The 13,744-nt window shown below is 40.5% G+C and overlaps 1 protein-coding gene across 2 annotated transcripts in view; it reads right to left on the bottom strand.

Moving 5' to 3' along the window:
- Positions 1-352: 352 nt before the first annotated feature.
- Positions 353-13,744, bottom strand: part of apmap (adipocyte plasma membrane associated protein) — a 48,318-nt gene continuing 34,926 nt past the window's right edge. For both annotated transcript variants that reach the window (XM_060831729.1, XM_060831730.1), the window contains 2 exons: positions 10,917-11,109; positions 353-2,204 (listed from right to left, as the gene is read on the bottom strand). In XM_060831729.1, coding sequence (XP_060687712.1) covers positions 1,995-2,204; positions 10,917-11,109 — 403 coding nt within the window. In that variant the 3' untranslated portion in view covers positions 353-1,994. The remainder of the gene's footprint in view (positions 2,205-10,916; positions 11,110-13,744) is intronic.

Genomic DNA, 13,744 nt, shown 5'->3' with positions numbered 1-13,744 from the left:
CAAATGTGACTTAGTGCAATAACTTTCTAATTCACAACATGTTTGTTGAAATATGCTTCACATACTATGCTTCATACAGGGATGCAAGGGCTTGAGAGAAAGTCTGCCACCCCTACAGGAACATTGAGATGAAAGCGCATTAAAATGGTCGATCCATTTCTCCAGAATTTGACAGATGCAAAAGGAGGGAAACTTAATGTAAATTAGATCTATTCTGACATCTGCTCCTTTACTGAAATTATGTCCTCATGCAGCCATAAAAGAGATTATAATCCTTACATTAGTGGTGTTCCCATCCTTGGCATTCCATAAACTAGTGTTGCATCACTAAACAAAAACACGGAAAAATAAGTTTTAGCATGATCATCTTTTTAATGAACAATGCAAGACAAGGTATGCTGCAGTCTTATAAATTTAAATGCCTAGTCTTAATGACTAGAAGTACAATCCTGCAATGTCCCATCAAAAGTCTTGTAAAGACAGGATAGAGAACTCAGTTGAAATCATCTAGGAATGTGTTTAGTGATCTTTCCTCTTAGTTTCAGGTTATAATTTATACAATTACTATAACTAAACTTTAAGCTGTGACAAGTTTAACCATCCTCAGTACAGATACTCTGCTAGATCAAAAAAATCACATTCAGGTTCAATTTATAATGCAGAAGCACACTATTCATGACTTTTTAAACACCTGGTCATCCAATTGAAAAACGTTATCAACTGTTTTCATTCATTCTTCTATTCACAAGACTAGTAGTACTGCCTGAGGAAGAGGTTTGGAAGTGAAAATTTTTTCAAAATAATTTTAAAAGACAAGCAGTAACTGGAAATAAGCCATTGTGTTTGAATGAGAAAGGGCCAGTCTGACCCATCACTGATCACACTAGCAATAGGTATAACCACTTGCAAAGCTAAACATTTCAGGAGCCAGCATGTAGGAACCTGAATATGACAGCTTCTGTTTCGTACCTGTACATCTTTATAAATGAGGTAGCCTTGAATGCTACAATCAAAACAACAGTGCAGTGGCAACTTTTGATAAGGCCCATTCAATCCATCAAAATGTAGCATGATGTAAATTCTCTCATAAACATGACACTCTGATTTCCATTTAAGAAGCATTTAATCTCCTTCAAAACTGTAAGTAATTTAGTATGATAGCATCTCAATTGTTCAAAGAAAATTGACTGTGAATGTTCTCTCTTTATGACAGTCTGTTCAGTATGTTTACATCCATGTGGGACTGGATGGAAAATGAAGAGGAAATGTCTCGCCCAAATCTTTAATTTCTGGAACAACATTGTTAGATAGAGAAAATACTGAAAGGTTAACAGATAGGACGAGCTATCTACCAATATCTGCCTATTAATGTTGTAGTCACTAATTGATATGTAAATTGATAATTTTGTTTACTTTTTGACCCAGACAATAATATCCTGGTGTGGTTCTCCAATTAAAATCTCTAAATCATGATTCAGGTGTGTCCTCCCAAATCAATCTAAACCCAAAGCTCAATTGAACTGAGCCTAAATCTGTCACAATATTAAAAAGAACCACAAACATCACAGTCAGAATCAGCAATTAAACTTTCAGTAAATTCCAAAATCCATAATGTTTGTTGCATCACATTACATAAATTCACAAAATTGGTTAATATGATTGCTGTACTTCCAAAAGTAGATAGTTATAGGTTTAGTGCAATATATTAATTTCACAAACTTTTATTAACCCAACTTCAGACAATGAACTGGTTCATAATGAACATAATCAGAAATTATCCCTCATTGTCTAGTTTCACAAATCATTGAGGAAAGTTGTTGTTATTTAAAGGTCAAACAAAACAAAATTAAATCTTGAACATTCATCATTATGATCTTCAAAGCATGGCAACCTTTTGAAATGTATTTTCTTGAAGTATCGGTTGGCGGGATGTTTTAAATTAGCTTTTGTAGATGGACCTACGGCAAAAATCCTTTCACTTCAGACCAAGCATGTTAAACCTTGTTGAGATCTAGCCGGCAGAGGAAGGGGGAATAATAGGAACCAAGGTACAGGTAACCATCATGCTCATCTGCCTCACTAACTGCAGGCACCACCACTCCATGGGGATCATGGAAGCTCCTGTTGATGGATCCATCCTCATTTAGCTCCAATACCAGGCCATACTTGGGTACAAACTTCATGGTCATCTCCTGACTGAACAGCTAAAAGGGGTACAAATCACAAACACAGTAAGGACTGTTAAGCATTTACAAGAGAAAAAGTGGAAGATAACAGTCACTCCTTTTGATCTGCAAGAGTGACCTGTGAATACATTAACATGGGACAGAACAAAAAAAAAACAAATATAGTCCCAATTTTTGTTTTTATTTGATTTGATCAGTGACCATGTGGATATTGTTGATCCAAACAAAGCTGGTAGATAGAACATCACTATCAGAGGAGCTATCTGGGGCATAAGAGGTGGTGAAGAAAGCCATCTTAAGTGCATATGAGCTTGTGCCAGAAGCCTACAGGCAATGTTTCAGGAACCTAAGGACAGACTCTGATGAAACATACATTGAATTTAAAAGGATCAAAGCAATTTTGATAGGTGCATAAAGGCATTAAAAATAGATCAAACAAATGACACTCAGAGAGACGATACGGGGGAACCTCAATCATCCAAACGTGATGGGCGGGCACTATTTTGTTCGGATAATCGATTATTCAGTTAATCGATTAAATGCCTTTCCTCTGGGGCTCGGAGATTTTAAAGTCTGCTCCTGTTCAGGAGACTAGCAGCAGCACACAGCATGCGAGACCCCGCCCCAACCCCGGGCAACACCTCTCCCCGCCCCCACCCCCCAACACTACCCCATACTGTGCAATACCGCCCAAACCCCGTCCAACACTGCCTCCCGCCCCCTCTCCCGGGGCAGCTGGACTGGACACCAACAAGACTGCTGCAGTTACCTTTATGGGGTAACTCTCCAAATAGCACATACACATGCAGCCACAGCCCCACACACAACTATTTACTGCACCTTTTAGACAGATTCCATCTTTGCCCTGTACAGAACAATGTTGGAGAGATTATCTGGGGAAGGGGGTGTTTAAGTAACACTTCTGTGTAGAACTTCAGGGAAAGTGTGAGGTGAGAGAGAGGGCGGGAGGTCAGTCAGTCATTTGGAGACGGTGCCCATTTAATCACTGTAAACAAAAGTCGCGATCACTGTTGGAAACACGTCTTTGATGTAATGTTTCCATCGCAACCTCGAGATCTCCTTCGGACAATCCGATTTTCGGATAATTGGTATTTGGATAATTGAGAAACCAAAGAATAGAGAAGGAAGTTGAAGTAGAATTATCGGAGACCACATTTGATTAAATGGCTGAGACAAAACAGCTGCTGGAGGAGGACAAAGTGAATAGCTTTAGTTCAGAGAAATTAACTGAGCTATAACAGAAAGACAACAAACTGAAGCAATTGTATCAAAAAGCGTACACGGAAGAAGAACTTGAAGAATCTGAGTGCTGCTATCTTAAAAATTATGAGGAAATGGAGACCATGATATATTCAGGCAGATGAAAAACAGGCAGAAGTTCATCAAGTCATAATCCCAGAGGGTTACAGAAAGGTGATGTTGTGGATAGCGCTTGAACTACCAGTAGGAGGTCATTTAGGAGAAATAAAAATGCAAGCTAAAATATAAGAACATTTTTACTAGCCTGGACTGCACAAGGATGCAGTTGAATTTTGCCAAACATGTTAAATGCATCAGGTCACTGGAAAACCCCCTATGCTCCCGGATCAATGAATTCGACACATTTTGCAACATTGAACATTTCTTCCACTGCCTCCGGGTTTACTTTTCCCACCAGGACTCCCACCCACCCTCGGAGGACCCCTTCTCCCACAAACAGCACACCCCATCCACCTGGACAGGTCTGTTATCTGCCCTTGATCTTTTCATCTCCAACTGCCACTGGGACATAAACCGCCTGAACCTGTCCTCCACCCTCACACACTCCAACCTCTCACTCTCACAACGCGCAGCCCTCCGCTCCAACTCCAACCTCACCATCAAACCTGCAGATAGGGAGGGCACAGTGGTAGTTTGGCACGTTGTCCTCTATACTACTGAAGCCAGGCACCAACTCAGATACATCCTCCTCATGCCCTCTCAACCACGATCTCACTGTTCCCCCCCCCACCGCCCCCAATCACCAAACCATCATCTCTCAGACTATCCACAACCTCATCACCTCTGGGGATCTCCCATTCACAGCCTCCAACCTTAGTCTGGGAACCCTGCACCACCTAGTTCTACCAACTACCCAAAATCCACAAACCTGACTTCCCTAGTCGACAGTCTACTCCTGCCCCACCAAACTTATCACTGCATACTTTTGACAGCGTCCTGTCCCCCTCAGTCCAGAAACTCCCCACCTATGTTCGGGACACCACCCATGCCTCCACCTTCTCCTTGACTTTCGATTTGCCAGTCCCCAATGCCTTATCTTCACCTTGGACATCTAGTCCCTGTACACATCCACATGCCATGACGAAAGCCTCCAAGCCCTCTATTTCTTCCTCTCACACCGACCCAATCAGTAGCCTTCCACCAACACACTCATTCGACTGGCTGAACTGGTCCTCACCCTCAACAACTTCTCCTTCCAATCCTCCAGACTAAAGGGATAACCATGGACACCTGTATGGGCCGCAGCTATGCCTGCCTCTTCGTCGGGCAGTCCATGTTCTGTAGCTACACCGGCACCATTCCCTTACATTTCCTTCGCTACATCAATGACTCCCACGAGGAGATTGAACAGTTCATCAACTTCACAAACACTTTCCACCCCGATCTTAAGTTCATCTGGACCATCTCAGGCACCTCTTCCCCCCTTCCTGGACCTCTCCATCTCCACTTCCATTTCCGGCAACCGACTCGACACTGATATCTACTACAAACCCACGGACTCTCACAGCTACCTGGACTACACCTCCTCCACCCTGCCTCCTGTAAAAACACTATCCCTTATTCCCAATTCCTCCACATCTGTACCCAGGAAGACCTATTCCACCACAGAACATTCCAGATGGCCTCCTCCTTCAAAGACCGCAATTTCCCCTCCCACATGGTGAATGATGCCCTCCAGCACATCTCCTCCACGTCCCACACCTCACCTGGGTCCTCACCTTCCACCCCACCAACCTCCAGATACACCGCATCATCCTCTGGCGTTTCCATTACCTACAAACAGACCCCACTCCAGAGATATATTTCCCTCCTTGCCCCTATCTGCATTTCAGAGAGACCATTCTTGTCAGGTCCATGTCCCCCACTAACCTACCGTCCCCTCCTGGCACCTTCCCCTGCCATTGTAAGGCCTGCATCCACGTTTGCCCGCTCATCTCAATCCAAGACCCCAAAGGATCCTTCCATATCCACAGAAATTTACCTATACTTCCACATACATCATCTACTGCATTCGTTACACCCAATGTGGTCTCGTCTACATGGGGAGACAGGACGCCAGCTTGCAGATTGTTTCAGAGAACATCTCCAGGACACCCACACTAACCAACCCCATCCACCCTGTGGCCGAACACTTCAGCTCCTCCTCCCACTCCCCCAAGGACATGCAGATCCTAGGCCTCCTCTATTGTCTAATCCTCACCAACCAATGCCTGGAGGAAGAACACCTCATCTTCCACCTGGGGACTCTCCAAGGACATGGGACCAATGTGGATTTCATCAGGTTTCCATTTCCTCTCCCCCCACCTTACCACAGTCCTATCCTTCCAACTCAACACCACCCTCGAACGGCCCTACATGTCCATCTTCCTTCCCACCTATCACTTTTACCCACCTTCATCTACCCATCATATTCTCAGCTACCTTCCCTTCGCCCCCCCCCCCCATTTATCTCTGTCCCCATGGCCCATTAGCCTCTTTCCTGATGAAGAACTTATACCCAAAATGGCGACTCTTCTGCTCCTCGGAAGCTGCATGACCTGCTCATTTGCAGCACCACACTCTTAGACTCTGATCTCCAAGCGTCTACAATCCTCACTTTCTCCGAGTAAATGGAAAATGACCAAGCTGTAATAAAACACACCTTTCATACCCATTCCTACATTTGAGGAACCTTTTACAAGAGTCTTAATTGATTGCATAAGACCCCTACCTAAAACAAAAAGTAGGAATCAGTATGTTTTGACAATAACAGATGTGTCCACTGGATTTCCAGGGGCCATTCTGTTACACAATATTACAGCACAAGGATTTTAAAAGAGATACTCAAATTTAACACTAGATATGGACTAACCACAGAGATACAATCAGATCAAGGGTCAAATTTTACATCAAAATTATTCAAGGAAGTTATGGACTGCTTAGGAATAAAATGATTCAAATCCATTGTGTACCTTCCAGAATCGCAGGGAGCACTAGAAAGGTGGCAGATGTTAAAGACCTTGTTCAGGGCTTTAGCCAAGACTATCCAGGTGATTGGGAGTAAAATAATTCTGTTTATACTTTGTTTATACCATTAAAGACGCACCAAATGAATCAAACAAATTCAGTCCATTTGCATTAGAATTTGGGCATGAAGTGAGAGGACCACTAAAATTGATTAAGGAGAAATTGGTGAGTGTGAAGAACAAAGTTCAGAGGATTCTGAATTGAACATTCCTCAAACTAAAATGGACAATGAGCAAGTTGTCAGAAATTGGGATAAATTGAGTTACCTTCCAGAGGAAACTCAAAATGATCTGAAAGAGTTATTGCGGTTGCATGTGGAAATAAGCTGGGAAATACTAATCTAATTATGCATGATGTCAAAAAAGAAACGCTGTTCCAATTAAGCAACATCCTTATAAACTTAATCCCCTAAAATTGGCACTGGTTCAAAAAGAGATTAAACATATGCTCTAAGATGACATAATCAAAGTGAGTTGTAGTGATTGGAGCTCACCCACAGTAACAGTGCCAAAACCAGATGGTTATGTGTAGACTATTGCAAAGTCAATGCAGTTACAAAGTCTGATTCCACATTTGGAAGACTGCATTGAAAAGGTGGGGCAAGCAACACATATTTTTAAATTGGACTTACTTAGAGGATATTGGCAGGTACCTTTATCCGAAAGAGCGAAGACAACTTCAGCTTTTGGAACACCAAATGGATTGTATCAATTTAAAGTCATGCCATTTGATATGAAAAAATGTGTCAACGACATTTCAAAGACTAACCAATAAAGTCATTTCTGGATTACTCAATTTTGTGGCATACATAGATAATGGGGTGATTTTTAGTTACACATTGAAGGAACATTTGCAACATTTATGGAAATTATTCAATCAACTTCAGGAGGCAGGCTTGGTGATAAACCTGGTTAAGAATGAATTCACCAAAGCCTGCATCACATTCCAGACATGGACAGATGGCGCCACAGAATGTGAAAATAAACGGGTGGGGGGGGTCCCCATACCATTGATTAGACGACATTACTACATTTCTTGGGATTGAGTGGGTTTTATTGGAAATTCATACCAAATTATAGCAGCGTGGCTGCTCCACTTACTGAATTACTTAAGAAAAGCAGGAAGTTTCAGTGGATGGCAGATTGTTGGAAGGCATTTGACAGGCTGAAAGCTGTGTTAACCACTGCCCCAGTATTAGCCATACCTAAGTACGCAAAGCCATTCAAGGTGGTTTTGATGCAAGTGATGTGGGTGTTGGTGCTGTACTTTAACAAGATGACCAGAAGATAGAAAGACCTATTGGATATTTCTTCAGGAAACTGAACTGAACCAACAGAAATATTCGACAATTGAGACGTCTTTGAGCTTGGTGTTGGTGTTACAACATTTCAACATTTATGTTGCCAATACGGTGCCATAACCCATTAAGGGTTTTGAGAAATTTAAGGACAAAAATGCCATACTGTTTAGATGGAGCTTGTTATTGCAGCCATTAAATTTGGAAAATGTGCACGTAACAGGACGAGAAAACGTAATTGCCGTGCATTGTCGAGACCTGGATGAATAAACAAAGGCGTTTGGTGGCAGGAGTTAACAGACTGAAATAGAACATAGAAGTGCATGTTTGCATGGTTGTAGTTAATATAATGTACAAGTATTGTAGTGTACTAACAGGGTAAGTCTAAGGGATTTAAAATGAAGCCATCTTTGTACATTTATGGTTCATTTCTTAAGGGCGATGAGGCTTTAAAAGGTTATTTTGTCCTTTTTTTTTCCAAGAGAGGTTGTAAAGGTAGAGATGCTGAAATGCCTGGGCAAGAGCCGAGTTTAACAATGGCAGAGGAGTGGTCAGTTCTTCTCGTCCAGGTTTTTTTCTGGTTTCTGTTAATTGTAACAATGAGGAGCTGCTGCAATGCAGAGAAAAGTTCCAAGCTTCAGCAGATAGTTCCTGACTGGCTTTCTCTCCAAAGTCTCTTTGGAAATTGTTTTCTCCTGCCTGTAAGAACCTGAATTTGAATTTACCTTTTGCCAAAGCGTGTGTTTATGGGATGTTATGGGAATTGGTACAGTTCCTTAGCTAAATTGCCATAACAGGTCAGTTGGGTTTTCAAATAGTTGTTATTCTACATTCTGCTCTCTTTTGTTCGTGTTTCAACTGTAGTGTTTAAATAAATTCTGTTTGCTTAAAACTGAGTGGTTTGACTCACTCCTGCATCACTCCTGGAATATCCACTTCACATCTGCCTTTAAAATAAGAAGTAGTTGGGGTCTAGGCTACCTTTTAAAATACCTTGAGGTCTGGCCTGGTCCATAACGGTCTCTCAGAACAACATGAATTGAAGCTGAAACTGGTTCAAGCTGTGTAACTGCATCAAGGAAGAAGGCAAACATATTGCTGATGCAAAAATGGATGGAAAGGTTGAGAGAGGGACACAAACAGTTTGCAGAGAGATATTGATCGAATCCCTGTGGTGTGGAAGCAGGTCATTCCGTTTATTGAGTCTACACTAACCCTCTGAACAGCATCCCCCCAGTCCAAAAAATGGATGCGTGAAATGTTGGATCAGCTGTGATCTCACTGAATGGTCAAGCAGCCTTGAGGACTGAACAAACTACTCTTGTTCAATTTCTTTATCATTTCATGGAAAGCAGTTCAGAGAAGGTCCACTAGGACGATCCCCAGTATGGAATGAGTATTTTATGAGTGAAGGCTAAACAGATTGGGACGCTTCTCTCTGGAGTTTAGAAGAATGAGAGGCAATCTCATTAAGACATATAGAATTCTAAAGAGGCTTTACAGGATAAATGCCAGAGAGGATATTCCCCCTCATGGGAGAGTCTAGGGCCAAAGGACAGTGAATCTGAACAAAGCAGCACCAATTTAAGGTTGGGAGAGAAGAACTTCTCATCTCAGATGGTTGGGTTTTTTTAAACTCCTTGCCACAGCCAGCTTTGGCTGGCTTTGGGGGCAGAGACCTTGTGTATATCTAAGTTTGAGGTGGATAGATACCTTATCAGTGGGGGAATAATTGTTACAGGGAAATGGTAGGAGTCAGATCAGCCATAATCCTACTGAATGGTGGAGCAGGCTTGAGGAGGCAAATGGTTTATTCCTGTTCCTATTTCTTATGGTCTAATCAACAGTGGATCAGTGATACATTCTCATCTCAGAGCAAGGAGGATTTCGATTGGTCATCTTCACAGGCTCGAGTCTGTAATTCAGGCTGAAATTCTCACTGCTGTATTGATAAGGTACTACTTTTCAGGTAAAACATTAAACTGAGACTCCCACCTCTGGCAGATGTAATATAATTCAAAGAACAGGGAGGTATTGGTCAATATGTAGCCCCCAAACAATGTCACTGAAATAAATTACCTGATCATTACCAGCTTATAATTTGTGGAACCTTTATTCAAATTAGATGTCATGCTTCCTATATTATTACACGGCAAAAAAAATTCCTAACTTAAAATCTCTTTGGAACATTGAGGTATTATATAACTACAAGTGTGTTTTTTTTAAATAACTTTGCACTATATCAGAATGTATATTTATTCACAGAATGATTTATGATGTAAGTGTACTGCCCCTTACAGCTCATCTCAGTCATAACACTGCTAAATCACAGCACCACCCATTTCAGAAACAACCTCGCCTCCCTTCACCCAAAGGATTATGTTTGGAGTTGGCCAGCTTCCTTTCCTAATACTTGTCCAGAAATACTTACTGGACAGTGCAGCAAGTTGCAAAAGATACTGATATAGTAAGTCAGTGAACAAAACAGTAGTAGATGGAGTATAATTAGGAAATTGTTTTGTCGTCCACTTTGGAAATAAGGTAGATAGATTACTTCTGAAATGGCAAGAAGCTGTCAATTATGGCAGTACAAAGATTTATGAGCCTAAATACAGAAGCCATTAAAAGCTGACAAACTGGGGAAAAATAATGATGAAGCTAACTCACATTGGCTTTTATCTTAATGGGTGTAACATACAAAAGGATTGGTGCTAAGTTGCATTTATACAAAGCCTGGATATGATCCTATTCAGCTTTCATTTCTGGGCAATGCATTTTAGAATGGATATATCAGCTTTGGAAGGAGTGCAGCTCAGACTCATCAAAATGATGCTGTGGCTATAATACTTAAATTAAGTTACATTCATAATGCATTTGAAATATGGAAGGGAGTCATTCAAATTGACTATTACTAGAGTCGACAAACTTGCCACAGAAATGTTCTGGCATGTAAGATACTTATGGGTGTTGTCTTTGCTTCCTTCCAGGAATACAAGTTGAAAACCTGCTCAGTTGAAAGGTTCCATAGCACTGCACAAATTTCACAAACACAGCTAAACTACAGAATGTCCTGTACCTATCTTGTGTAGTGGTTTGATCCATTGTAACCTTTCTATATTGCAAGCCAACAATGAAGTATTTCCTACCTTGAAAATTAAATTCTTAAGCCAAGGCCTTGGAGCAAGGAAATCCATCATAGAAAAGCCAGGATTTGGACGTAGTACTGCCATGCCAATCCAATAGCCTCCTGAACTACTTGGTCGGATATTGTCAGGAAACCCAGGAAGATTGTCAAAGAATATATCATGTCCTCCTTTTCTTAATCCAGAGATGTGGTATCTGGCAAGGACACAAAGTTTGAGTGACAAATCATTACCTCTTCATTCAGTTTATATTTCTTTTCACTTTGCACTTGTCCATGCTTAACTGGTGATCCTATCACCCAAACAAAATACCTAATGAATTGTAGATGCTGAAAATCAGAAACAAAAACAGAAATTGCTAGAAAAACTCAACAGGTCTTGCAGCATCTGTGGAAACAAAGCAGCGTTAAAGTTTCAAGTTCAGTGACCCTTCTTCGGAATGTTCTCAGAAGAATGAACTGTTGGTGTTAATCACCAAAAAAAACTTAAGTTCTCAAGTCAATGTTAAGACATCATTAGAGAAGAATTAAAATTATTCTCCACACGGCTTTGTTCTGTACTTGACCTGGAAATACTTTGAAGCAGATGCAAAGTTGTTTTTAAAAAGTAAGTTAATGGTACATGGAGATTGGCTAGTCTCTGTGCTGTAAGTTCATTTATGAACTGAAATGTGCATGTGTTTCAAAGTACTGACACATTTCAGATATCAAAGTATAATGGAATCATTATAACACACAATGGTTCCTATAAATTATAAGAATAAAATGGGAACACATCAACCCAATTAATGTCTGATTATTCTTGTGGTGAAGCTGATTGTCAGTCTTGTCAGAGCACAGCGAACTGCAGCACTTTGTGCTTGCTCCAGTTTAGGATGTCATTTTATATTTGGGACATGCCAGCTATGAGAAACTAAAAGCTCATTTCCTTATTGCAGCTGAAGTAATTGGCAGGAAATTAGTGAAATTACTGATTTTGTATGCTTAACAGCAATATTTGTTTTTAAACAAAAACTCACTTTATGAATTGTCCCTAGACATGAAAAGAATAGGACATCACACAGCAATTTGTTCTTGTTACAAGGACAACAGACAACATAAAATGTGCCATACTGCACTCTACTGGAAAGACTGAATACTTCTCATGTGAACTACAGCTTAAAAGAAGTTCCACTTAATGAACATACAAGTTGTCACTGTATCTTTGTCACAGGGTTATAGCGCAGATTAGTTATGATTGATTAGATGTGGAAAATGTCATCAATTCTGGCAACGTGATTTGTCACAAAGTTATTAAACCCATCTACTTTAGCACTTTATAGGGTAAACCTCTTACATTGTTTCCTTCTCTTTCCTTCCCTGATCTCAATATCCTGTTAATCCAAATATTTTATTTTGACTGGAACATTAGGTTTGTTTTGTTTAATCTACAATGAGGTAGATGTTGGCATAGATAACAAATACTCAATCCTAAATATGGTTTGGATAGCCTAAAAGCTGAGAGAGAGGACCTTCCTAAAGTACTTTGCTGCACACTGGCCTGAGAACTTACTCCAGACCTTTGCTTAATCTCAGAGATTACATGGCATTCTGGGTTTGGGAAAGGTGGAAGCATGACATCCATCAGCCTTAAGTCAACCTGCAGAAGGGGGCGGGGGGCTTGATGAGTTGGCTGCTCCTTACTTCCTTGTCAGTTTCAACTGTAACAAAGCAACACTGTTGGTGCCCTTAACCTGTAGGACTGCAGCAATTTAATGTCTACCAACTTCTCCATGGCAATTAGGAGTGGGCTAGAAGTACTGACTTAGCCAGTGCTGGCCAGCTTATATGAAGGAATAAAGCAAAACCAAGAACTAAATTTAAAGACAAGACCTCAAAAATTATGATCACTGGATTATTAGTGAAATCATCTCCAAATTGGTCTACAGGTAAACAGATAAGGGGCATGAACACATGGTCAAAAGTGTGAAATAGGAGAAAGGTGCTCCATTTAGTCAGATACGGTTACCAGCACTGGGACAGGACTCAACTGAACAGTTGGAATGAGTTCAACTCGAACTACACTGTCCTGATGACAAGGATAAATAAAGGTTGTGGTGGACGCTCTAGACTTGTAAATGGGTGAAGTGTTCATGGAGTAAAGTTAGCATAAGTGATAATTCAAGATGTAACCAAAAAGGAAAAGTTTGGAGTAACAGCCAGAAATTGTGCTTTAGGTGCCACGGATAAAATGAAATCAAAAAATATTAAATAATTAATCAAGAAATGAGAAGTAAGAAAAATGTCAGTAAAACATTAGAGCAAAAGGACAGGTTAGTGTTTGTCTTAAAAGTGCTCTTTGCATAAGGAACAAATTGAATTTCAGGTGCAAATTCTAATATGGCAGCCATTACAGGTTCATGGCTGAAAGACTGTCAGGATGGTAAATTTATAAAAGAGGTTGAGTAACGTTTACCGTTAAGAAAGATAACAAAGGACATGAGAGCCAAGCAGGAAGGAAAGATTTGATGGGTAGAATCAATGAATACAAAAGTATGCAAATACTCACTTGGTAGTAAAGCTTTTCACTGTTGTTGAAAAGAAATACATTTGTGAAAGCTTTTTACAATGCACTCATCATAACAATTCACAAGAAACATGATGAATGAATAATGATGACAGTTAATTGCCAAATTGCTTCGCAATCATTAACTGATACATTCTCCATGGCAACCTCTCTTTGAATCAGCGTCTACTTGTCAACCAATCAGAACTCTTCCCTTGTACAGTATAAACATCACTTTATTTCCTGCCAGTTGCCATGATGAGTGCAAGACTAAACAGCTTCAATAA

This window comes from Hemiscyllium ocellatum, chromosome 10 (genome assembly GCF_020745735.1).
Source record: "Hemiscyllium ocellatum isolate sHemOce1 chromosome 10, sHemOce1.pat.X.cur, whole genome shotgun sequence".
NCBI lineage: Eukaryota > Metazoa > Chordata > Chondrichthyes > Orectolobiformes > Hemiscylliidae > Hemiscyllium > Hemiscyllium ocellatum.
Note: the sequence above shows the minus strand (reverse complement) of the source record. Positions and strands in the feature narration are given on the sequence as shown.